This window comes from Cololabis saira, chromosome 7, assembly GCF_033807715.1.
Source record: "Cololabis saira isolate AMF1-May2022 chromosome 7, fColSai1.1, whole genome shotgun sequence".
Lineage (NCBI taxonomy): Eukaryota > Metazoa > Chordata > Actinopteri > Beloniformes > Belonidae > Cololabis > Cololabis saira.
Genome location: NC_084593.1, coordinates 27,675,413 through 27,703,278, shown reverse-complemented (window position 1 = coordinate 27,703,278; position 27,866 = coordinate 27,675,413). Strand labels below are relative to the sequence as shown.

The window sequence follows — 27,866 nt, the reverse complement described above, 5'->3', positions numbered from 1 at the left end:
GAAGACAATAAAAAAAAAAAAAAGGTTTCCTTTGTGCTTGAATGCTACAGGTTTAGATATAACATCACAAATTTTGGCTTTTGGTGGATTTTAGAAAACTTGCCAGCTTTCCTGGAAAAATTTGATTTGCATAACACTTTTATATGAAGCATTATATTGCTACTTCTGAGTTTATTGATGGTAAAAGATTTAGAATCAGAGTATATTAGAATAAAGACTGTTCAAAGAACACACTAAACCTGAGCAATTTTTTTAAGGGCATGTATGGAAAAGCAGAATTATTTTTCTACATTTTATCCACACCTGATGGTGAACTTTGACATCTTCCTTTGTATAACTTGGTTACTTTTCCATATGAATAGTCAATGCTTGCACATATAATATATATATATATATATATATATATATATATATATATAAGTGTATACACACACAAACACACAGGTATATTTTTTAATAAGTAACAATGGACACCATTCAAAAGATTTTATTTCAGTCGGGCCACTTTAATACCAAAGGAATGTAAAAATAAAAATAGTACAACAATGCAAGTCATTTTACAAAAACTTATGATGAAGGTCTGACATATCAGAATAATCAAATTAATTTGAACATGTCACAGTCATAACAAAATAGAAAAAGTCAGTACAGTACATAAAATGCATTGGGAGTGATATATATTGTAGTTGAAATGTTAGCTATACCATAGAGTTCACAAAATTTTATTAGAAAAAGCTCCCAATACTTTTGAAACATTAGGTATAATGTAAAATAAAATAAAAAAAAAATGTAAGAAACACTTGTGATGCAAGTTTGTGTGCGTCAATACAGGTGCAATCTGCATGCAAATAAGCCTCGGTGACAAATGATGAAAAGAAGCTACAGTAAATGAGTGTTGTTGGTGTGACAGCAGCTGTTTAATATGTGTGAAATTATGTAAATGTCACAATATTTTAAAAAAAATATATTGACAAAAACACATCTTTGAGAAAATTATACAAATTTCGATCACTTGTGTTTCAGAAACTGGACTTAGAGTGTACTAGAATATGGAACTACTATTAATCTCCTCATCAAGCATGAGGCTTTTAAAAATAAGAGCATTAACACTGTTTTATGGAGAACCTATGTTGAAAATGACATCGTATGACCATTTTGGTTGATGAACACAGCCTGCATTTAACAGACTGGTATATTAAAAAGTCTTGTTTTTTTTGTTTTTTTTTAAGAAGTAATGCCATAAGCCTTTGTGCTGACTTTAAGACCTTCATGCCACAAATTGAGTATGACACCCCCTTTCCTAATTAAGCTTGGTGGTGCTTCTGACGAGCTCCCTCTGAACAGAGAGGAGTAGCTGCAATGTGTGTCTCATACGAAGGCAGACATTGGCACTGAGCGCTTCTTCCTCCAGGAAACCTCATTAAAACATACAGTAAACGGCCCAACGGTTCAGACAACAGTACACAGGACAATGCCACTACAAAAGCCCACTAGTAACGAGAAACAATAAGAATAATATTCCTTGACCATGTATATGGTGACGTCTTCCTTTCGCCACTTTCATAGATTAAAAATAGAACATTTGGCAGGAGAAAAAAAATGTTTTTTTCTCAATAATCCTCACTGTGTCTGAGTGGGTCGAGATAATTTGCTGTGATGTGAATCCATTTTCTCCTGTGAGCTCCCATGGCGACAGCAGTTACCATGGTTACCGCACACTCACTCAAGTTCTGCATGTGTGTAACCGTCCAGGACACAGTGTGTGCCAATACTGTATTTACACACAATATGTTACATGTTTGACAGCAAGCCCCGGGGACTTGGCAGGCAGACTGGTAGTGATGTTTTGATCCACGTGTTGACTGATCTGAGGTCTGTTTTGGTTTTGAGTCCCCCCCCTGCTAGCACTGTAGATAAGACAGACTTGTAAAACTGATCTGCGACCTGGTTCAGCAACATCTGGACAGAGCCTGGAGCTCTGTACTGAGAAGAGGTCTGACATTTGGATTGGGGGGGTCCTGGTGCAGAGGGGCAGGGTTGGTCTGGATGTCACTCATGGACAGAGCTCTGGTTCTGCTGGTATATGGAGGCTTTGTCCTTCAGCAGAGCCAGGCACAGGTGGCAGCTCCAGCTCCCTGGAGGCACAGAAGAGCAGTGAGACAGGACTCAAGGAGGATTGATGTGCAAACAGAATTACATTTCATATGATATATGTAGATTATACACATGAGACCCCTCAATAGTGGCCGACGATGGATGTCATTAGCACGTGCTAACAGTAAACAATAAGCAACAAAAAAACAATTTCAGTAGAACTCAAGTTGGAAAAACTGTTTTTTTTACTGTGAAAATGCAAACATGTTATCTGACCATTTTCTAAAACTTAAAATAATTCAATTGTAAATTTCAAATGCTTGTACACAAATTTAGCAAACAACAAAGTTATATGCACTTTTTATATTAAAATGCAGGCAATGCCTTTTGTTTTTAGATTTAAACATTTTTTTAAAAAAATCAGGTGTCAAAATAAGATGCACCCAAAACAAATTGTGCCATGAAAAAATATTTCACATCAGCTGTGACACCTTAAGACCCATCTCTCCAGTGGTTTTCCACCTCAAGGCAGCGTCTCAAAACTCCCCATAACAGAATATATACAGTCACATCCAAAGCCTTACGCAGGACGTGTCAGTCGGTTTCACGAGTGACATTTGGATGTTATAGTGTAAAGACTTGTGTTACCACAAGAAAGTTTAAGCTAATAAGCTACACGAGTCTAAACAGTCTCTAGAGGGTGAAATATTGCACATTGCCTCAGTCTGCAATAAAACAGTAAATTTATGATACTTTCTCATCTCCTAATTTTGATACCTAATAATACAATGTTAGCATTGTGTACATGAGACAACAATATTGATGAATTTATGGATTTCACGCTGTGGTTGGTGATCGGCAATATTGGGATCGGCAGATACTGCTTTTGGTGATCGTCCCTCAAAATCCTGATCGGTGCATCCCTAGTTTTATCAGTGCTCAACTCTAGAACAAGTAAAGACATTATAAGAGTCTTAGCTTTAGGTTTACTAAAGAGGGGTACACGCATACGTTTTTTTACTTCAGAAATCCCCACAAATTAAGATAATTAAAAAAAAAAAACAAATCGAGCATTTATCGCTGTGTGGTGTTCTGCGATAATCAGCACAACACACCATACTATACACACAACGATTCTGTGCCACAGCCAGTCCAGAGCCTCCTCCTTCAGGCTAGAAATCTTGCATGATCAAATGCGATTTAAGAAAAATGAAGAAAAAGCCATAGCAAACAGAAAAGAACAACATGTTGGAAGAAGACAGACAAGACAAATAAATGATGGTGGTTTTGGGACTATTGTGTTCAGAAAAATCCCCAAATAAAAGAAGGAAAGACTATGGAAAAAATCCTCGAGACAGCGTCAACACAGACTTCATAATCTACTGAACGACCTTGAGGTGAGTTGTCACATTTCCTCGGCTACATTCTGTTCCACGTCACGATCATTTTCGGCCGTCCTCACACACATGAAGATTTTTTTGTCGTAAATATTGAACAAGTTTAATACTTGCGATTGTCGGGCCCGACCTGTTTCGGAGCCGATTATCGGGACGAATTCCCTTTTAACAGAGCTCAGACCAAAGCATAATCTGATAGGATAATCTTATGAGACGTTACGAGAGTTGGGCGGTAAGGGCAAAATTGGGACAAAAACAGCCTGATAATCTTTATGTGTGTACCCTGCTTAAAAAAGGCTCAGAGTCTGATCTCCCACGATGATGTTGAGACCATGTGCTTTGGAAAACTCGCTATGCGCAGCATGACTCCAGAGAAAACATTTATGTCCCAAAGGTCACACACCCCCATGAAGATTTCTGTAAGCTTTTTCCACAAATGATTAGAGGAAGAGGCAACAGATCAAACTAATTAGATGATTGCTGCCATAAAGTTGACCTTTATAATACCACGCACAAGTCTTTCTAGTCAGAGCACCTCTGCAGTGAAACATGAGCTTACCCTCTGGTGGTTCAGTCATGGGTGGAGTTAGACAGTACATGTGGTAACCTCGGTCACAGTCATCACAGAACAGCAGCTGGTCCTGCAAAAATAAAGCAATCAGTCGACTGATGAGACAGAGAAATTGTGGAATAGTGAATACTTCTTTCAGTGTTAGTGACGGGGTAATCTAATATTTAGTATCCACTCAGTCTGTGGCCAGTGCTCCTGTTTCTGATGTAAATGGCACATAATATCTTGAGAGTATAACAGCTGACCTTCTGCATCCCCAACAAGCAACTCACTGATGCTGCTGACATTTACTGTATCTGCCGAATTAAAGGACAAGTCTAATTATAAGATAACCCTTGACTTTCTGAGAAGAGGAAACACCATCACATTCATACTGTGGGAAAACCTCTCCACCGATATTACGCCAAGGAGAAGCTCCTCATCACTGAAGCCTCTACTTGTGTGCAAGTGAAACAAGATATAAAGACTATGCACAACCCACACGTGTAGTTTGCAAATAATATTTGTTCTTTAGAGGCTACTGGAAGTTGTTAAAATCAATTTCTCGGCAGTTATCATCTGACAGCTGTAATTCATTCCTGCCGTAAAAATACTTTATTGAATTTAAGCCTGTTTAATGCTTTTGCATTAAACTATAAGAGTATCTACACTCTAGGAGGCACATTTGCCAACCCCTTGACATGTACCTCTCTTCAAATGTTGCTATGTGCCACAGACAGCAACAAATCTGACCAGTCTATTTGGTAGCACAGCTCCTCTTCGTAATTATTCATCATTGCTTTAGAGCAGGGGTCGGCAACCCGCGGCTCCAGAGCCGCATGTGACTCTTTAGCGCTGCCCTGGTGGCTCCTGGAGCATTTTCAAAATTGTTTGACCTTTTTTTTCCCTTTTTTTCTTATTTTTTTCTCTTTTTGTCTCTATTTTTCCCTTTTTTTCTCTTTTTTTCTTCTTTTTTTCCCTCTTTTTTTCTTCCTTTTTTCTTTTTTTTTCTGTTTTTTTTTTCTTCTTTTTTATTTTTTATTTTTTTTCCCCTTTTTTTCTTCCTTTTTCCTTTCCTTTTTAATCTCGACATTTCAACTTTTCCCTCGACATTTCAACCTTTTTCTCGAAATTTTGACTTTTTTCTCGACATTTCGACTTTTTTCTCGAAGTGCATAATAAAAAAAAATCTTCCCCCAGTTCTAACTAATATAGAAACATGCAGCATGTGTTGCCTTCATTCTAAGGCTGATACAAGACTCTTATTTTTTTGCGGCTCCAGACATATTTGTTTTTTGTGTTTTTAGTCCAATATGGCTCTTTCAACATTTTGGGTTGCCGGCCCCTGCTTTAGAGTCAGGTAGGAAGATGGATTGAAACTCTAAATCTTAATGAATTGTTGTTGGCCCTTTTTGTCTTTTGTTCCATTAAAGGGCTATATTCTTTATCTGCAGCCTGTATCCACTGTGGCGTGACTGTCATGGTAAGACTGGTTACACATTTATTACAAGCGTCAAAACAAGACTCACATCATTCTCCGAAGTGCCACAAACGTTGCAGCACTTGCACTCAATGCACTGCCAGCGGTAGGTCTTCACTGCAGCCATCATCACTGGTGTGAACTGCAGGCATGTTGGGTGACCTACAAAAGTGAGGCAGAGGTATTTTTGCATCAGCATAACCAGAAAACTTGAATTAAACTCTGATTTATCCATAGGATGAGTTGTTCTCTGAATTTCTTTCTAAAAAACAACAAAACTGTAAGAAAAAGGATTAAATTGATCTAACGTATAACCCTCCCAATTCCAGAAAAGTTGGGAGTCTGTAAAATGTGAATAAACACAGAATGTTATGATTTCAAAATCTCATAAAACCATAATTGGTGTATAATATAATACTGAAAACAGAACAAAAGTAGAAAGTTGGAAAAAATGTACTCTTATGGCAGCAACACTTGCCAGGAAAGTTGAGAAAGGAAGACGTTAACCACATGAATCGCTTCTTCCTTGATTAATACTTTAATCCGGGAAACAAGGAGACCAGTTGCTGGGTTTTTGAGAGAGGAATGCTGTCCCCATTCTCGTCTTGTTTATAAACAGGCCTGGGCATTCTTTGATGTGTTTTTTGGTTTCTTGCTGCACCAAATATATACAGGAAGACCAGTTCAGCAACTGGACTCTTCTACTGCACAGGAAGGTTTTTTATTATGGATGCAGTTTGTAGTTTAGCATTACCTTGCTGAAAAATGCATGGCTTCGGCTTGTGATGGAAATGTAGTTTTAGATGCCGTGTGTCTGGGTGCACGTGTTGCTCTTGAATCTGTAAATGCCTTTTGTCTTTTCCAGATGTGCAAACTGCCCGTGCCATAGACACTGATGCACTTCCATACAACTGGTAACAAGCCAGATGATCCTTCCCCTCTTTTAATTTATGGTCTCAAAAAAGAAATTCAAATTTCTCTTTCAGTCTTTACCTCAGGTCCTTAAAACCAGTGAAGATGATAGGGCTGCAACGATTCGTCGACGTTGTCGACAAAAATCGACAATCAAAATAGTCGACGATGAATTCCATTGTCGACAATTGTCGCCAGACGTGTTTTTCCAACGGAGTGAGGCGTCTCACTTCAATACGTTCTCTGTCGAGTCGCGCTTGCACGACAGCGTCTGAGCGCAGCTGCGGGTAATAAAACTTTGATAAAAAATAAAATAAAAAGTTTGGGAGCATTTTAGCCATGATACGGTGAATAAAAAGATGACTTGCAAGGTTTGCAAAGACGACGTTGCTTTTCACCGGAGCATGTCGGTAATACATTTGAAGAGAAAGCACGTCGGAGTGCTGAACGAAACGGACTCGCCTTGGTAAGATATTAAGCGTATTTTGGCTTTAAAAGAAAGCTTTAACGTTATGCCTGACAAAGTATTAAATCAAGTCAGATATTTGGAGAAACTGCGTTTAGTGTCTGTGGCGCATCTTGGAAGAGAGACGCACGGGACCGCAGTCGGTCAGCAGCATTCTCTCCCTCCAATGTAATGTAATGGCCAAGCGATTCATTTGTTAAATTAATTTGTTTCCTTCTAAACTTTGTTTATTTTATGTTATTTATTAGTATTATTTGAGCCACTCACAGCTACTCTCGTTGCTATAACCTCAATCACATAATTGATGCAGCGCGAAAGGCGAAAAAAGGCTTGTGCGCTGATGACAATGATGAATTTGCATCTAACTTTCAGACAGGTGCCTATGAACTGTCACTTATCCATCAAGCTCCACAATGATCATGTTAACATTAAATCAGATAGATTTGTCTGGATTTTTCTCTTGTGGGACGGGAGAAGACACTAAATCAATGCATCTCTATTATTGTGCGCCGTGCGGGCATGAATTCATGAGTTTTGCGGGAGGGGAACACACACATTGCGGGGGGTAATGGTCAGAAATTCAGCGGGAGCAGGATGAATAAAACAGTCCCGCTCTAGCAGGGCTCTAGTGCCATCTTTCTTGTGTTTATTATCATTTGCCACATAATTAATGCAACCTCATACTAAATTAAAAAAAAAAAATACTAATCATCCGATTAGTCGACTAATCGTTTCAATAGTCGGTGACTAGTCGACTATTAAAATAGTCGTTAGTTGCAGCCCTAGAAGATGACAGATAAAGCTTTTGTGGACGTGTTCTTAGACAGTGATTTACAGAACTCTTCATGAACCCATGTAGCAATTTCTGCTCTTCTGCTATCTACTGCTTCTACATCATGGAGCTAATATTAGCTGTATTAGCTGACTATATCTGAAACATAGACAGACTATTTTAGACTATTTTAGCTGATGAATTGTTATTGAATGAAGAAACCGTTTCCCCCCAAAGTCTAAGTAGGATCTGCTGCAGATATAACTGTCAATCACTCATACAAACGGGTATGCGACAAGTAAATACCTGAACGTCCGCAGTCTGAGCAGGATACCAGCTCTTCAGATTGGCCGGTCTTTTGGTTTAGGGTGGAGTCTCCCAGACAGAAGTCACAGTAGTCGTTGGGCAGTGCCAGTCCGTTGGGACCTTTCTTAGTTGCTGAGCAGAAGAATGAAAAAAGAAAACGCTTAATGAACATTAAAAGTGCCATTTTAACCCATAAGGTCCTGATAACAGACAGCCCTTTAAATTACAGGTGAAACACCATCCATGTGTAGAGGGTGCCTCAAGTCTTTAAAAGTTAGGAAAACAAGGACAACTGGTTTAACACCCCCTCCTCGTCACACCTGGTAGTCACTGTCTCATTGTAACTAAACACAATTTCAAAATCAAATTTTTAGTTTTTTCAACAATAACCCCCTTCACATCAACCATCAATATTTGTTAATGATTATAACTCACTGATGATGAATTGAATCATGAGATTTACCAATAAACAAAACGCACTTGTATGTATGCATCTGCAAACATGGTGTCACGTGCACAAAAGAAAAACGACTGCACGATGAATATATTGAGGGGAAAAATAATGGATGGACATGCTTAAAAAAAAAAAAAAAAAGTGACAAAAGTTCCACAGCAGAAAGTATGTTCCAGTCAGGAGCACAGAGTCTATTTCCTTGTTTTTTTTCAAAATCACAGAAAAAAAAAAATTTAAAAATGAGAGGGAGACATCCCTTGAATTAACACATACATGCTACATAGCATGCAACCACATCTCCCGCCTCTCTCTTTCGGCAATACAGTGAGTGTGACTCACTCTTCTGTTCCTCAGGCTGGCGAGGAGTGGGTGGTGCCTCGATCTCCTCGCGGTCCTCGCCCTCCTCCTCTGCCAGATGAGAGTGTGTATAGTGGTAGCTCAGGCCAGGACGATTCTTGTAGCGCTTCCCACAAACTGATACACACACACACCGTCATACAAAAAAGGGTTATAATGATGGAACTTCAGTTTGAGTCCCTCAAAAAAAAAAGGGAAAAAAAAGTATCAAAGCGGCAAACAAGACAGAAGAGTGCCATCCATCAAAAAGCAAAAACAGTTTTCTTGTTAAATTTTCAAATGATTACTTTCCTGCAGGAACGCAAAAAGCAAACTAACAAAGCTTTTGCACAGCGAGCTGGAGCCAACAGGACATTACAAAGCATATAAGGAGCACATCTCAGGGAGGGACAAAAAAAAGGGAACGCATCCAAAAAAAGCAAAAAGGAGCTTTTTCCATTTCATATTGCAATCCAGGTAGCATCTTTGAGATCACGCCGTGCATGGCAAAAGGCTTGTCTTCATCTTTCATCGGCCCAAAAAGAAAAAGCAAAGAGCATCCCCTGCTGACATGCATGAAAGCAAGCTTCTACTCACTGTCGCAGGCGTACGGTTTATCCCTCTCCTCCAGTGCAGCAGCTGCAGCCTCTGTTTTCTTCTTGCCATTCTTGTCACTTCGGCCCTAAACAACCAGTTTAACATTTGACACACGCAGTACAACATTTAAAAAAAAAAAAAAAAAAAAAAAAAAACTACAAAAAACACCTTATTCTGTTAAAATACTAGCTCGGAGTAACTATGAATATGTTTTATTTCAAAGATTAAATGTGTTCAATACATTTGATAGAGCTCAAGCCTGCAAACGATGCTTTTCGTTGAGTAAAACTGAATACAAACATATGTTTCTTTTATTTATTTATCAGAGAACCTCCCAGGCCACTCAGGTAAATTACAGAATTACATTACAGAATTAAAGCCCTTCTTTTACCAGATTGTGACAAAAGCATATCACTTAGATGGAGGTATTATAACTAACCGTATCTTTTTCTTTTCATTTTAAATTGACACCACTCACCGACTCTGAAACTCACAACACTGGTATTTTACGCTTCCCTTCAACTCTCGCATCCTGCAGGGAACTAATTGCAGGACAACTCATCCGACACTCACCTTGGACTTGCTCTTGCCTCGTCTCTTGGGAGTTTCATCTTCAAAATCTTCATCATCCAGATCGTCCAAGTAGTCGTCATGGTCAAGGACCCTCTACAGTGAGAATTTGGATCAATTCATCATATGAAATGTCTAAACTTCATAGAAGAGTCAGTGCACAATACTACCACATTGTTTGTAAAAAAGCAAAAACAAAGAAAAAAAAATCCTGCAAGTTGTTTAAGTTTCCATCAAGAACTTGACATGAACATTTGAGAAAAGCAGAATCACAATAGATGTTTCATTGTTGTTTTGATGAAAAGAAACAATATGATTTCTCTGATTTTATTCAAAATTTTCATACTCTTACCTCAATCTGTGCAGTAACACTTTTTATACTACAAACATTTTAAGCATTTATTTCTGAAGTACAGTACCAAAAAGATAAGATGCTGGAGCATATGGATATGTGCAACATTCATTTCTGTTTGGAATTATAATTAATATATGCTATATCTCACTTCTTTGCTTTGATAAAAGAAAAAATGACAGGGTGGCAGCTGAGATGATTTGTGACTGTTTGTTTTGCCAATCTAATTTATTGGGTGTTAAACACTGAGGGAATCTGCAAGTGATAATACAATCTGAATATGCAACCAGTCATAATTTAGAGAATCAACAGATTTGTGGGATAAGTGAGTGACATATGCAAAGACAAAGACATCACAGTTCTTTCAGATTCAAAGCAAATTGATGAATGAAATTAAAGATTTGGGGATGTATTAACCACAGACTATGAATGATTTTACCACGGGGACAGCAGGAGATTTAATCTTCAACATTAGAGAGACCAGTCATGTACCACAACATTCATCATTTATCACTGTATTTTGTGACTTGGTTTAAAAATCGTATCAAAAGAATCTTGATATAAAATGATGCCCTCAAAACAGTTTGGGATTTGTGTCATTAGTATTCGTGCTTCCAGACTAACCTTACGGATGCGGCCAGAAGATGTGTGAGTAACTGTTGACGTAGCTGGAGGCTCCACGGCGGGTGTATCATCCTCTGGGCCACGGAGCTCTGACACACCACTTCTCCTCTCAAGTGGCTCCCCTTTCAGCAAGGCCTCCAAGCTGCTTCCATCTACCGCTCCCAAGGTATCGCGCTTTAGGCCGAGCTCTAGGTCAGCTGCACATACCAACCAAAATAACAATACATTCGTTGAAATGGCACGATATGTAAAACAAGGCAAAAGAAGCATCATCAAAGAAAATACCTGCTTTGAGAGGGGGGAAGGCCAAGCGAGGGTCCTCGGGAGGATGGGAACGCCGCTTCTTCCTCCAACGACGGGCTGGGTAAGAGTACAGCTGCCCTGGAGCTACACCTGATGCAGCCATAATGGACCAAAAGAGATAAATAAGAAGTTTTGGTTTGATCTAGGGCAAACTCAAAATGATACGTCTTACATATTGAGGTCTCTGAATGTATGACACGCTAAAAACCAGTGTGATCATACTATAAAAGAACTGAAGTAATGAATTATAATTCAACAGTAGTTACATACCAGCACTCCGGTGTCTCTTTTCCATCCAGATGTAACAGTTAGACTGAGCAACACCAGTCTGAGAGTCCAGGAAAGGCATGAGGATGCTGCGTTCGGCACAAAGACGAGCATTGTAGCTATGGCACTGCTCCATAGCATCTCTGTAATACTGCTCTCCAAGGCTGAGACGTTGAAGTTGGTCACAACAGGTAAAAAAAAACAACAACACAGAAAGATTAAGAATGTTCATAATCATTGCTAGATAAAGACGGAAGAGGTTAAAAAGGCGACGGAAGTTTATTTGTATAGCAAAATTCAACAACAAGGGCATTTAAAGTGCTTTACAGACATTAAAACATAATTTTGAAACAAAAACTGAAAAGTACTGGTGCACATTTATAACTTTATTCAAGTGCAGCTGAGAACAGGTGTCTTAAACCTGGATTTAACTAAATTTAGTTTTTTTTTTTGTATTTGGAGCCTTATAGACCAGCATCAGAACTTAAAGGTCTGTCCTCTGACAGACAGTTAGCCAGTGTAAAGATCTCAGAGCTGGACTGATGCGGTCCACTCTTTAGGTCTTATTGAGGACTTGTTCTGCAGTTGTCCAACTAATTTTTTTAGATGGACACGTAAAATGCTGTTACAATAATCAAGCTACTAAAGTACTAGTAGTTCCAGCTCCTGTTGAGATGTCAAATCTTTTAACCTTGATATATACTTAAGGTGATAGGCTGATCATGTTGTTATTGCCATAAAGTGTGCTTTTCCAAATTTAGGTCTGAGTCCATCACTAGAACCAGTTTTCTTGCCTGGTTTGTAGCTTTTAGCTGTATAGCTTGAAGCTCTGTGGTGAGCTGCAATCGTTTCTCCTTGGCTCCAAACACAATCACCAAATTTTTTTTTTTTTTGTTTAACTAGAGAAAGTTGTGGCACATCCCGTCATTAATTTCCTCAATACATTTACCAGGAGCCTGGACTCCTGGTGACATTGTTATAAATATATATCTGCATGTCATCCGCTTAGCTATGGTTAGGTTAAAACCAGAGGCGTCAAGTAACGAAGTACAAATACTTCGTTACCTTACTTAAGTAGAAATTTTGGTTATCTATACTTCACTGGAGTAATTATTTTTCAGTCGACTTTTTACTTTTACTCCTTACATTTTCACGCAATTATCTGTACTTTTTACTCCTTACATTTTAAAAACAGCCTTCATTTCATTTCGGCCTTAAAAAAAAAACTATCCAGTTAAATTGCTCCATCCAGATAGAGTGAATTTGGTTGTGGTTGTTTCAGATGTTCTTGTCCAGTTTTGTTCTTACATCCGTTCCCTCAGATTCCTGCAACTAAACTTGGATGTACATTCCAATCAAGGTTAGGATAAATGGTAACATGCCTCTGAAGTTTGACTTTTTGCACCATTACAATACTTATAGGCAACTAATCATCTTATCTCCTGCTCTCTGAAACAAATGTTAATGCTCAATAGTACACATATATGGTTCTTTAATATATTTGCATTATACTAAGATGCATTCATTTTCAATGGCTTTTGTCCTTAATGGCTTTTTTCCCCCTTACATTACTATTACTTTTATACTTTAAGTAGTTTTGAAACCAGTACTTTTATACTTTTACTTGAGTAAAAAACTTGAGTTGATACTTCTACAGGAGTATTTTTAAACTCTAGTATCTATACTTCTACCTGAGTAATGAATGTGAATACTTTTGACACCTCTGGTTAAAACCTTCATCCAACATACAATAAAGAACTGGAATATCGAAATCTTCATTGGCATGTTATTGAGCTCTCATTGAATACTTGTATGGCTTTAAAAACATTTCCTCATTATCTTTAAGGGAGCAGAAACAAAAATAAGCACCAAAAGTGCTTTCATATTGCAGCTCTCTCATGTAACATTGTTCTCAAGTGCATTTTCCATCTGTTTTAAAGTCCAGTGCCATTGATATTGTCATAAAATCCGCAGGTATGTTTCATGGAGCCTTAAATAAATAAACATAAACATACGCGTCTCCCCTTTCAAATTCAACATTAAGTCTCATTTGTCTGGAGGAATCTGGTTGACTTGTAAAGCCCCATATGTGCAGCGTGTTATGGGTGTGCGGCTCTGGCATGTGGACGGTTGTTTCACAGAAACAGCAGCGATGTCAGAACAAAGGTTCATTGTTTGTGACAAAGCGCCCGCCAAACTGTGATTTACTGAGAAATAACACGCTCCGTCCTCCACATGCGGGGGACTAAAAACTGTTTTATGACATTTGCGTGCAGCACCAACCTTAAAGCCAGCGAGTTAAGACATAAATGGACATAAATGTAGTGTTGTGTGGGGTTCAGAGCTAACAGGCTAACCGCAGCACAAAGATAGCCCCATTCTCAGGGGGAAATTACTGCTACCATTACGATTTATATCTGTTTTTTTCTAGCTGCGCGGGAAAACGACGATCAACCACCAGGACATGCACACCTGTGTGGTTGGACGTTTCACAGTTAACGATAAATAAGATAAAACTTACACTTTCACAACACTGTCGACAACGGCCGCCATGTTTGCTTATTGCAGTGCGTAGAAGCGCCACTGCGCCTGCGCACAAACGTTACTCCAGGATATCTCGTCAGTGAACCAGATCGCCCTCTATCGGTGGAAAATGCGAACTGCAGATATTTTATTGCAGCCATTCTCTGTCATTGCAGTTGCATCTCTTTGATGTAGAATCTCCGTCATCCAGGTCATACTAGTCCATGGGCCAGAGCCCAAAATGTCAGTTCCGCCCAAGGTGACCAAACTTACTTATGATTTTTAAAAAGATCCATGTCTATAGATGATATTCTGGTATGATAACCTTCCTGAGTGGCAGCTGGATCATAGTTATCAGCTCATGAAGTTACCCAGCCCCTTCAGAAAATTACATTTTAGATGCTGGTGCATATCCTGGTTTAGACTCATGTACAGGATATCTGTCAATGTGTCACAATATTGTCTTTGGTATCATTTTAAAGGGGACCTTTTAAGCATTCATTCAAGCTAAGATGTGAATCTTTCTGACCAACATAGAGTTCACTGCAGCCCTTTAAACTATAAACAACACACATTTTTACACAATTTTCGCCTAAATGATATACTATCTTTTAGCCCTGTGTCAACTAGGAACAACAGAGACACAAAATACAAAAACTGGAATACTCACATGACCATAAGGAATCAGGAAATGTATAATATACCCCTACTATATTGTTGTTACCGGTCATTGTGAGCCTTAAACTAGAAGAGCATCATTAGGCTCCTATGAAACTATAACAGCCACTCGGCTAATGTCACAAACTGGTCTTTATCATGGAAATACAGGACATAAAGGACACCACAATGAGATAAGGAACCAGCTTAGTTTTATAAACATTAGAGACACAAAATACAAAAAATACAACAACAAAAAAATACAAAAACTGGAATACTCACAGGACCATAAGGATTCAGGAAATGTATAATACACCCAATTTAGAATGATCAATTAACCTGAAGGGGCTGGGTAACTTCATGAGCTGATAACTCTGATACAGCTGCCACTCAGGAAGGGTTATCATACCAAAATATCATCTACAGACATGGATCCTTTCAAAAATTATGAGTAAGTTTGGTCACCTTGAGTGGTACTGACATCTGGTCGGGCCCATGGACTAATACCTGTCAAGTTTTGGATTTAAAAATACGGGAAATCTTCCCGCTGCTGTCCCACCAGCCCAACCGAGGTCCAGTATCTTACAAGACAGATTTAGGAGAAATCCAAAATAACTAACTGTCAACCACTCAGACACTACTGTGCTCGTAGCCTGATGGGATGACCTTTGTTGACCCTGAAATGCTGTGTACTTCCTATGTATGTAGTTCCTATAATATAACCTAAACGAAAACACAAAGGGGAATTAAAGCGCTTTTTTATATATATATTTTCAGTTTATATACACATTGGTTGTCTTCAAGTGAAACATTTACATTTTCTTTTAATTTGTCATTTTCACTCATGTGACACAGACGCATGTTTCTGCATCTTTAGGAAAGTAGAGATATTAACACAAAGTCTTCGCTTTTTGTGCAGAAATGTTTTCTCTCTCGTTACATCCATCCCTCTCTGATTTGTTGTTCTGAGTTTGCTCCTGTTGTCGCCACTAGTGGAGGTAGAGGCTAGTGACAATTCAGCTTGCAGTTTAAAAATTATTAAATCATAAAACGGGAAAAGTACAGGGAAATACTAATACGGGAGGACAGCGGGAAAGAGGGGTGAAATACGGTAGTTTCCCGGCCAAAACGGGAGACTTGACAGGTATGATCCAGGTCATGGTAACTTTCAAAAAACTCGTACCAAAGAAGGATAGAGGGGGAAACGTGTTGTAACAATCACTGGCGGTTCTAGGATTTTTCTGAAACAGGGGGCATTATGGCGCCAAACGCTCAGGAAGTTAAAACAGTTTCTTATTTCCTCTAATTTAATATATTTTTCAGAATTAAATAAGTTCATGAGGATGTAATTGTTTTTTATTACAGTTAGAATTTACAGTTAGAATTTCATTTAAAAATGTGTAAAAATGAACTGAAAGGCCGAAGCCTTTCAACTGATTTTTACAGCATTGATGGAAGGTTTTTTGATTAACCATTTCAAAGATAGTGACAGTTAAAGGGCTGTCTCTTAAAGGTCCTCTGGTCAGCATTGTCTGACAAGTTGTAATATAATAATAATAATTTAAAAAAACTCAACTTATTACTTTGACATTCTTTTAGTGTTTGTTTATCATTTATTATTATCATCACCTTTTTATTTTTGAAAAGTCCAACTATAACAGCTTAACAGCTTTGAGGGGGTGGGGGGGGGGGGTTCCATTAAACCACCCCAATTTATGCATGACATTAAAGCAATTTTGCATATCCAAATATCTTTCCCCTATCTTGGAACCACGATTGCTCAAGATCCTAAAGCATTTGCTCGGAAAACTCTTTTTTCTTATCCAGTTCTCTGGATTGTCTTGTTGGTTTCGACCCTGCAAGCAGAGTAGTCAGGTACAGCTGTACCTGACTACTCTGCCTGGTCGTTGTTTGTCATGGTCTCTCTTTGCTCGGATTCCCTGCCTGAATGTTTCTGCATCTAAGAAGGACTGATTTTTGGCCTGTTCAGGTTGTGGACTACCATGTTCAGCTTTGGCTTGTACCACCTTATTTTTGGCTAATGAATTGAACTGTTTCACCAGCCTCGATCTGTGCTATTATTGGGTTCAACCTCACGCCCATCACAAAGGTTTGTGGTCATAAAACTGAGCAATCCTTAGACATCTGGTTTAAAAACCAGATGCAAAGTTATCTCAACACCTTGATTTAACAAAGCATTACTCTGTGTGTGTGTGTGTGTGTGTGTGTGTGTGTGTGTGTGTGTGTGTGTGTGTGTGTGTGTGTGTGTGTGTGTGTGTGTGTGTGTGTGTGTGTGTGTGTGTGTGTGTGTGTGTGTGTGTGCACACGCTGGCGTAATAAGCGCCTCCCACTTCCAGGTATGCACACGCATTTTCACATGCACGTGCAAAGGGGGACTATGATTACTACTAAGGCATGATGAATCTTAACGTCCCTGGACTGATTATGATAGCTGTCTTCTACTTGATGGTGCTTACTCTTGGCTTATGGGCTTCAGTAAAGACCACGCGTCTTCAGACGGACAGCCAGACAGACCAGACTGAGGCAACTCTGCTGGGAAACAGGGGTATCAACCTGATGGTGGGAGTTTTTACTATGGCAGGTGGGTGAGCAGTCAGGGAGACACAGACACTGAATGTGAGGGTGCAGCTCAGAAAGAGGAATCTCATGCAATGGACAATTGAGAAAAGACATCGCTTCAAGTAGTGAGGGGATCTTCTTATTTAGGAAAATTGAAGGTATTGTTGTGGTGAGCTGCTTTCATGAATCTTTAAACTCCAAGCAAAATAAACGTATTGAAAAAATAACTTTTTGTAAATCTGCAATTTGGCAACAGTGTTACACAATTTTCAAAAGTTCCTCCGACTGTAACTTTTGTTAAAGTTGAAATAGCCTGAGACATTGTAACATCTACATAGGTGATGCAAAATGTTTAAAGGTTGGGTTAGGTTATTTGGTTGAGCCTAATTATTTATTTTAACTGTTTATTTTATAAATGCATTATTGTGCAAAAATCTTCCTTCAGAAAAACTTTTTTAAAATGATCATGAATGTGAATTTTGCAAAATATTTATTAAATATTTAAAATTCTGTTGATCAGATTTTCATAAAACGGGACACAAGACATTTTTTATGTTAAAATATATTTTTGTCATAGTGGAAGTTTTCGTCTCTTTTTCTATCCTTTTTTTTCTAATTTTACCTTATATCTCTTTTGTAACCTCATTCAGCCAAATTATATCTTTGCACATTTTTGCCTGGATAATGACCTTCTCTTTCACAAAAAACATTACTGTTGAACAAATGTATCAGAGGACAAAGAAAGACGTGTTTCTACATCACCGCTGAATGAGCTAAGTTTGGAGTACTTTATGTAAAATACAAAACACATTAGATAAAAAATATTAAACAGTAAATGCAAATAAAAAACATGAAAGATGGAAAAAACATGTAAAACAGGACAAAGGAAACAGTGCAGTTAGCGTTTTTCAATCAGTCTATCAAACGCAACAGCAAAAAAGGAAACTGATTTAAGAAGCTGCAGCTATCCAATGGATAATTTAGGCAGTTTAGTAAACGCACTGCTACAGTAATCAGGTCTGCCAAAGATAAATGAAGGGTCAACCTTTTCTAAATGTCATGTTAGCCCTTATATTATTGTTTCAATGACTGATTTAATAACTCACGCGATGTGGCAGTGACCGGTGTGAATTCATAACTACTCCTATATTTCACTGAGGCTGCTCTCTGAAAGGTGGAATGTGAAAACAATAATTCGAAACTGCTGTCTTCTTGCCCTGGCTCTCAGTTCTGCTTTACACTGGGTTAGGTTTTGGTGAGATTGATTTATTATGGCATGCAAAAGCATCAATACTACTACACATGTTTTATGAGAACTCAGACTTCACTCCTAATGCTCAGAAGTCACAGGCTTCTCTAAGCAAGTAAACCTATATACTGATTGCAGAGAGTTTTGGGGTAAATTATGTCATCCTTTCATAAATGATTTTGATAAATGAGCAAATCAAATCCCAGTTTGCTGCCGGAGACCTTCAGTAAGATTTATCTGATTTGCTGACCTGATGCAGATTGACAGCAGGACTTGTGTGCAAGATTTGCAAAAGAATTACAGGGAAAAATTGTGAGAAAGAATTATATAAAGAAGAAATGATGAGAAAAGAGAAGATAAAATGCTGAACTGGTTTCTTATGTACTTGATGTTTCAAGATTGTCGTGAAGGCTTTTGTTATGGTCTCCTCTCAAGCTCCTGTCTTGAAAGCCAAACTGTTTGCCTGTGAACACCTGAAACATGAAGTTGAGTGTTGGGTGTGATGAGACCATCCTTGTACTATTTCGGTATGTGGATGCTCAGAGGCTTTTAATCCAAATAAGCTTTTCCCCCACAATGAAACGTGGTTATGCCCCAGTGCTTTTTTATTGCTTTGTTAGGCAGCATGGAGTCATGAAAAAAGATGATTAAGTTGATATACTTGTGATGAAAGAGTTAAAATATTAGATATTATGTAGTTTATGATTCTAGTTCCTTTGGGTCGTCATGACCTGACAGAGAATTAGAACATTATCAGTTTGCAGGTTCATGTTTGTAAAGTGATGAGATGTTTTCACATTGTTTTCATGTTTGGCTTCAAGCAGACATTATTACCTCAGTACCTTTCCAGAGCCTGCTGTAATCCCAGTCTTGATGTTTAGTTTATTCACACCATATTGTCATACTTCCAACAACTCAGTGACCCAAAACATACACTGGTTCTTATGCACGGTTTATCCAAAACATTTTGAAGGAAATCAAAGTAAAAGTTGTAAAGTTGCCCTCTCAGAGTGCAGATCTCAGTCCTATTATCAATCTGTGGATGGAGCTCAGGATTAATCTTCATGCATGGAAACAACTTGAATGAGTTTGTTGTGGAAAAAACCTATTAAATGCTCTTTAATATGTTCTTTTCAACTAGGCGAATAACTGGATTGAAACTGAGTGTCTAAGTTACCAAGAATAAGACTTGAGAAATGATTCAGATTTCATTACATTTAATTAGAAAGTTGCATGCAAACTGCTTTGACAAACACAACTGGCTGAATGACTTTCTGGACTTATTATCAATGGAAAAGGCAACCGCAATCCTCAAAGATAACGAAAATGACCAATTTGCCCCATGGGCTGTTATTAGACAACACTTGACAATAATGTGACAATGATATGACCTGATGTGTTAGTCACATGCTTCTTATTTTATTTGACTTACTCTTCTTTTAGAGCTGGACCTGATATGACGCTAGAGGCACCATCATTTTTTAAAGTTCATCTGTACCAACCCTTCCCCCCACCCTCTTTTTTTTCCTTTTTTTTTTTTTTTTTAATTTTATTGTTATTGTAATGTCTCTTTTTTATTTATTGTCTTTGTCTTCACTTTGAAAAATAAAAAATTATAAATATAAAAAAAAAAAAAGAAAGTTGCATGCAAAATGTTCAAAACATACATGAGGCGCCTCGATGCAGAATGACAATGAAACAAAGGAAGCATACTGATTTTAAGCAATAAAGGATGATTTATTCTTACAATTCGAGTAGACAAAAACATCTTTAAGGTCAGTGTTAACCTTTATTTAGGAGTAGACTTAGTTGGGCCAAGGCTATATTTTGACTCTCTCAGCAGTTTTGTTTTAAGCAGGTGGCCCAAGGCAAAATTTAAATCACAGAGTTGTGCAGCTGTGCAACAATGGACTACAGTCCTTCAAGAGACATGCACCAAGATAGTGAGGAACTACCTTAAGAGATGGGTTACACTATTGATTACTGGTTGTCAAATGGGGTAATAATTGTGACCGTGGCATGTTTTTCTTTTTTTTTCTTTTTTCTTATTTTGACTCATTAAATCTGTAAAATTAGTCATATCAGTAAAATATCTTAATTGACCTTTTGAAGTTTGAGTTTGTTCTTTTGGAACCAAATGAACGATAAACATTATGGTTATTTTCATGAAAAACATTTAGTTTAATTTCATAAAGGGGGCCAATATTTTGACAATGACCATATGTTTTCCACAAAGGTATGTTTGGAGAACTGTAGAACTTAATTAAAGGCCATTGCTGCAACTCCAGTAAGAGCAAAAATAAAGGCAGATAAATTCAACTGCGCACCAGCATTTTAAGGAATTATACTATTTGTAGAAAAGCTAATGATAGCCTTTACAACAGTATAAATATCATAAACACAACTCAAATTCCACACTGGGTGTCATTAAAAAGCACAAGTTGAATATTTTACAAGGACCTCACATCCCCTGACCCAAAAGTCTAAATACTTTAAAACAACAGCCAGGATATGGCTTTAAATTTGAACTAAATCTTTGTACCGCATTATGCTTTAGGAAAAGTCGGTAAAAGAAAATAAATAAAAAAGAAAAGGTTTGAAGGCCACATTAAACTCAAATTTATACATTTGGCATATGTTGTGGCCATAACTGTACACAAAGAAAAAATATACTTTCAAATGTTTTTTAAGCATTCCTAGTTTATTTATAAAGATTAAATCTCTGCTTAACAAAAGTCAAAACCTCATTCAAATCAGGCAGAGACTCGCGGTGTGTTCCCTGGCCTGTTAGTTGGTGCACATCTGCCTCACGATACTGCGCCTGTGCTTTTTCTCTCTGCAGCTTCATTCGTGGGAGGGGGCTACATCCTGGCTCTGAGTGAGGTGGTGTACACTCCAACCATGGGCCTGGCCTGGGCGGTCATGCCCATAACCGGAGCCTTCTCTCTCATTGTTGGTAAGACAACTGACCAGACATCACAAACCACAGCATCATCACAAATTATGGAGGTTTGCATTTTCCAACACGCTGTCCCATCATATTAATGCACAGTTGAAACATCATTGTCATAGCATGATGCTTTCCTGTGATGGAACTTATTTTTAACATCGTCCTATGGCTTGTAGCTTGTCTCCGTTTGTTTTGGAGGCTTATTAACAGCATTCTTGAATCTCTGAGTGAACTGTCTTTTGTATGCCTGTTTTGTTCAATGTCGTCACCATGTTTTTATACATACAAAGAATAAAAAGGCACTGTTTCCATTTGTAATGCGTTAGTATTGATCTTTATTTGAAATTATCCACCACTTGTCCACCAAACAAACTGCAAGGCCATGTACAGTGACACTCTTATGCAGGTATTCAAACATTTCTCCCTTTGTGTAATTGAATTATAAAGGAGGACTTTGCTTCGTAAAGACGTTGAGAGACGGACAATACATGACAATGATGGACCCGTTTCAGATCAAGTATGGGAACATCATAAGTGGACTTCTGTCTGTTGCACTACTAATTGCTGATATAACCTGGGTAACAGGGAGTCTTATTGGCTTAGGTAAGTTAAATTCACTTGAGTTATGGCTGAGTTATTTTTGCAATAGCGCAATATAAATCTGGATGTTTCATTTGTCATGTTGTTACTTTTGTAGGCGCAACAATGAGCGTTATCCTGAATTTGTCCTATAACATTTGCATTTGGATCTCTGGGGTCATAGCCATCATATACACACTGCTGGGAGGCTTCTACTCTGTGGCCTACACAGACATCATACAGCTCATTCTCACATTCTTTAGTATGGTAAGTTCCTTATTTTTTCACAAGTAAAGCAAAAGCCAAGCTAACTTTCCCCTCAGGGGAATTTGAGTGCATGCTGACTTTTGTGAAGAAGATAAATATTTACTGGTGTGTTGCCAAGTTTCTGTAGCTGACTTGTTCAAGTGGTATTTTAATAGCAGGTTGTAAGTGCTTTGAAGCCTTTATGTTGATGCCTCCCTGTCTTTTCTGCAGTGGCTCTGTGTCCCCTTCATTTTAATGAGCCCCCACTCAGTTAACATCACTACAACTGCCTTCAACTTCACCTACCAGGGCCCGTGGGTTGGTTCAGTGGATGGTGACAGAATTTGGACGTGGATTGATACTTTCCTATTACTGGTAAATACAAAAAAGTGTAATCTTTTGCCCCTTGTTTAGTTTGCTGGGGGATATGTGATTATCTTTAGATGGCATAGATATTGCATTTGAAATGAGAATTTCCCAACATGCAGCAATTAAGCAAGTCAAATAGATTTAAAACATTTACACTGCCTCAAGAACATACTGTATAAGACACAGATTTATCTGGAACATTCCCTTCATACTGATCAGTATAATTGCGTAGTCATACCTGCATGATTTATTGCTTTTGAATAGATTGAAATAGAAATTGATACTGCTTTATTTGTCATGGAGCCAGCGCCCCGGCACAATAAAATTACATTTCAGTACAGCCCATCAAGAGAAGAGAAAAAACAAAACAAACGGCAACATATGACGTGCCATTTTAAACAGGTGTCTCTCCTTGAACACATGATTTGGATAAAATTGGTCGTAAATGTGATGGGGAAAAAGTGTTTCCCATACTGGATGAAAACAAAACTGCTGAAAACCTCAGAATGTAACCTTGGCCGACAGCAGGTGCAGACTAGTACTCTCCCCAAACAAAGATTAGCTCAGTTAATTGAACTGTATCTAACAATAAAGTAATAATATTTTGTGTAAACAGCTGTATTATTGGAAAGTACATTTTGGCCACCAGAGAATTTGACTGTTGCAGATTTGCAGGAACAGAGAAGATGAGTTATGTAACTGCTTTATTTTTCACGTGGCCGACACGTTGAGGCAATGTCATGACATGTGCAAAAACTGGCATATGTTGTTCTTTTTAACTCAAAATGGTGTTTCAAAAGTGATTGTGTAAAGTAGGTATGAGTATGTCATTTCTAATGTGCAGTAGATTGCAGTCAGAATACTCAGTTTGAAGAATCAGCAACAAATTCTGGTGGAGCTACTCTAACAGCTGACTGGTGGCCAGAGAGACAAGTTATATTATTCCTACAGAATAATTTACCACCTGTGGTTGTAGACACTGAAGAATGCTTTTTCCTGTTTGTGATTAGCTCCCAGTGAAACCTTTTCTTCAAAAGCGCCACGTTTCGACTGAGCAGCTCGGTTTGGATCGGTACAACACAACGTGTTGATACCTCTGCTACGTAAGAGCATGAAATCATGCCCATGCTACAGTGTCTCCTGACAGTAAAATAAATGAAGAAGAATTAAATCTAGTTAATAAAGGACAACTGTGGAGGACTTCCACCACATAATGTGTTTTTTTCTGGTTGGCAAGAAGAACTTTAGCTTACTTTGAGAAAAGATGTTGAGGTGGTTCATCTCATGTTTGTCTCCATGTCATAGGCGAGAGATGAGCTTTTTTGGCCCATTAACTCATACAGCCAAAAACTAGCATGGAATAGGAAGCTTATTCTATTACGGTTTGCAACTTTTGATGATGGAAATACAAATAATTACATACCGTACCAGACTGAACTGTATTGCAGTGTTAAAGGGTTGAAATCCTCTCAAGGCACCATGACTTCTTGTAATGTGATATCTCAAAGTCAAGGCTCTGTGTGGACTAGTGTTTTGGACTATATCTCAAAGAAATCCTCTTTTTTTCATTTGTTGTTTAATATGTCAATTCACAGTATTGCTTGAAAAAAAATCTGTGTTCTGGTTTGAAGCAACACACTCTGGATCCCCCTGTCCCAAGACACAAAACACTGAGAACTTTGATTAGATTGATGGGAAATAAAAATACAAAGAATGATTTTTTTATTTTCTCTTGAAGGCTTTTGGGAACCTGGGTTGCCAGATCTTCCATCAGAGGATCCTGTCAGCCACCTCTACAGAAACAAGCAGAATCACTTGCTTTCTTGCAGCACCCCTCATGTTGGTAACTGGAATCCCATCTGTGTTGATCGGAGCAGTCGCAGCATCAACAGGTACAACAAGAAATAACAACAGAGATTAGATTAGAGCTTTATTTGTCGCTGAGCCAGCGTCCCGGCACAGTGAAATTACTGCCAGTGCAACCCATCAAGACAACAGAAAAAAAGGCAAAACAGATAAAAACATAGGCTATGACATGGGTACACTGGTGCAATTAGCTGAGAAACCTGGACACCTGGCTAGAGGAGGGAAATAAAGGCATCTTCACACTGTGTATTACGACGGAGTATTAGGGCCAAACAAAAAAACAAAAAAAGGAAATTACGAGAATAAAGTCATAATGTAATGAGAATAAAGTCGTAAAATTATGAGAATAAAGTCATAATATTACGAGAATAAAGTCGTAATATTACGAGAATAAAGTTGTAATATTATAAATATATAAATATAACTTCACAAGATGCTCAATATTCTTCATTTTAACACAGGGAGAAGACTGCTCTTCCTGTTAGAGTTCTCATAAATTACCTTTATTTTCATAATATTATGACTTTATTCTCATAAATTACCACTTTATTCATTACGACTTTATTCTCGTAATGTCACAACTTTATTCTCTGAATTTTACGACTTTATTCTCGTAATATTACGACTTTATTCTCATAATATTACAACTTTATTCTCGCAACATTACGACTTTATTCTCGTAATGTTACGACTTTATTCTCGTAATTTTACGACTTTATTCTCGTAATATTACGACTTTATTCTCATAATATTACGACTTTATTCTATTACGACTTTATTCTCACAACATTTCGACTTTATTCTCATTATATTATGACTTTATTCTCGTAATTTCCAAATTTTTTTTGTCTTAGTTTGGCCCTAATACTCCGTCGTAGTGTATAAATACACAGTGTGAAAGTGCAAAAAACACTTCAGCACAGAAAAGGAGCATACTCATAACAAATTTAACTTGCATGTGTGTGGGGGGGGGTCACAGGCCATCCAAGTGAGCACCGCAGCCTCCATGGCACGGCTCTCCAACCTGCAGCTGTGTTAGGAGTTGTGATACGAGGGGAGGTGTATTTATCATTATGTGCATGTGTGTGTGTGTGTGTGTGTGTGTGTGTGTGTGTGTGTGTGTGTGTGTGTGTGTGTGTGTGTGTGTGTGTGTGTGTGTGTGTGTAAGTCTGTGAACTCTGCCCCAGATCTCCTCCACAGCCATTGTCCTTGATGTTATCAAGTGGCTCGGTATAGTTCTGATACAGGTCCACAGGTGTCATGAGGAGAAGGGGAGAGCTAGTGGGAGCAGAGCGGAGGAGGAGTGTGGGAACTTGTTTGACTCTTTTGTGTTTTTCTATCAGACTGGAACATGACTGCATATGGTTCTCCATCCCCATTTGAGCGAGGAGATGCTGGTCAGATTTTGCCCATTGCTCTTCAGTACCTCACTCCGGACTACGTCTCCATCATTGGAATTGCAGCCATAGCTGCAGCTGTGATGTCATCAACTGACTCTGCTCTCTTGTCTGCTGCCTCCATCTTCACGTGGAACATATATAAGAGCGTCCTGCGGCCCACGGTAAAAGAAGACCTGAAGAGAACATTAATTTTGTTGGTATTTATATTCTGATTCAGATGCCACACTTTTCTACCCTTGCAGGCATCACACAAGGAGCTCCAGTGGGTGATCCGTGTCACCGTGGTGTTGGTTGGCGTGGCCGGCACATCACTCACCTTCTTACACAACAGCATCATGGTTTTCTGGGTCCTGAGCTCAGATATAACTTACACCATCATGTTCCCACAACTAGTCTGCATCCTCTTTTTTAATATCTCCAACAGCTATGGGTCCATCATGGGCTTTCTATGTGGTGTGCTATTGAGAGTGTTAAGTGGAGAGCCATCTGTTGGGTTGCCTATTGTCCTCCGCTTTCCAGGTTGCTCTCTTGAGGACGGTGTTTACGTCCAGCACTCACCAGTGAGGACCATCTGCATGTTATCCAGCATTTTCGCCACTTTGTTGTTTTCCTTCTTGGCTTCACTGCTCTTTAACAAAGACCTGATTCCTGCAAGGTGGGACATATTCAAAGTGAGAATCAACAATTCTCAACAGGTTTTTACATTGGTGACCCATAGCAGCACCATGATGAGTGCGGAGAACAGAGCTTCAGAGGAAGACTGAACTCAGATTCATGAAAAGAATGTTGCATGAAGAGGGGAAGAAGTGTTGTCCACTTTGGTGTTATTTCTGGTCTTATATTTTACTTGGGCTTGAATAACTAACTGTTGCAACTGGTGAATAATTTGGTTTCATATTAGTGAAAAGGAAAAAAGGCAGTTTTTAAAAACATTTTCCATATCATCCCAACTTTTTCTGATTTGGGGGTGGCGTCCAGCTGAATATATACTTGGATCACCTGTGTAACAAAGGCCAAAAATGATACAGATGGAAATCCTGACCAATCTTTCATACCCTGCATTCACACCAAAAGCTTCACGAGCATCATAAGCAGCCGGCAGCCATTCATTTTCTTTCTTTTTTAATATAAATTTATATAAAGCCATTCATTTTCAATGATCGCTTGCTACAAAGGACATCTGGCACAATGCAAGCGACCAGAGTGTCAATTTGAAGATAGAGAATCTCAACTTTATGCAAATTATGCTATATAAATAAACTGTACTTACTTACAAATGAGCATCAGCGATGGAAATATATATATATATATATATATACATACATACATACACACACACACACACACACACACACACACACACACACACACACACACAGGGGCGCAACTAGGGATTTTAGGCAACATTTTCTGATGCTATTTTACATACAATTATGCATTTTAATGGTATTTTTGACTATCATTACCATATTTGTGAAAGAAGAACAACATGACAGTTGATATGTACAGTAGGGGAAGAGCTGAGCATCTGAATACTGTCTAGTATTACTATATAGTAATATTATCTAGTATTTTAGTATTGATAGTGTCTGTTTAAGAATACTGTCAGACACCATGCGTTCCATCATGTTGAGGAACGCATTGTTGTCTGCCTCCAGTCTGAGCAGCAAGGCATCATTCATGTCCTTGCTGTGCTGCAGGAACCTCCCGTCTGCCCGTTCAAGAAAGTCCAGGAGTTGTGTACTGTCTTGCTTCCTCTTAGCTGTGTACAAGAACAAAATAATGAATTTAAACGTTTTTATTAAGTCATAAATAGATTAACACAGGTCCAGCTATACAATATAAGAGACATATCAGCTCAGCAATAAGATCATTAGTTAACCGCTTATGTTTGCATAGTATTCAGTGAGACAGACTACTGGATACTCAGCTCAACAACTTACCAGGTCTTTTATGCTGGGATTGTC

At 38.4% G+C, this 27,866-nt stretch overlaps 2 protein-coding genes across 3 annotated transcripts; one reads left to right on the top strand and one right to left on the bottom strand.

Annotated features, from left to right (window-relative positions):
• Positions 1 to 485: 485 nt before the first annotated feature.
• On the bottom strand, positions 486 to 14,060 carry LOC133447034 (zinc finger protein ubi-d4-like). Of its 2 annotated transcripts, XM_061725430.1 has the most exons (11): positions 14,002 to 14,060; positions 11,484 to 11,644; positions 11,196 to 11,303; positions 10,911 to 11,107; positions 9,938 to 10,030; positions 9,365 to 9,449; positions 8,771 to 8,905; positions 7,978 to 8,109; positions 5,571 to 5,683; positions 4,051 to 4,132; positions 486 to 2,135 (listed from the first exon to the last, which is right to left on the bottom strand). In XM_061725430.1, exons 1-11 carry the CDS (start codon positions 14,031 to 14,033, stop codon positions 2,050 to 2,052), a joined length of 1,224 nt encoding a protein of 407 aa, XP_061581414.1. In that variant the 5' UTR covers positions 14,034 to 14,060; the 3' UTR covers positions 486 to 2,049. The 2 variants fall into 2 exon arrangements, with proteins under 2 accessions (XP_061581414.1, XP_061581415.1); XM_061725431.1 differs by lacking the exon at positions 8,771 to 8,905.
• Positions 14,061 to 17,078: 3,018 nt separating this feature from the next.
• On the top strand, positions 17,079 to 26,663 carry LOC133447367 (high-affinity choline transporter 1-like). The gene is made up of 8 exons (XM_061726040.1): positions 17,079 to 17,262; positions 21,332 to 21,445; positions 21,887 to 22,042; positions 22,137 to 22,285; positions 22,496 to 22,639; positions 24,372 to 24,525; positions 25,843 to 26,060; positions 26,142 to 26,663. Exons 1-8 carry the CDS (start codon positions 17,079 to 17,081, stop codon positions 26,661 to 26,663), a joined length of 1,641 nt encoding a protein of 546 aa, XP_061582024.1.
• Positions 26,664 to 27,866: the final 1,203 nt, after the last annotated feature.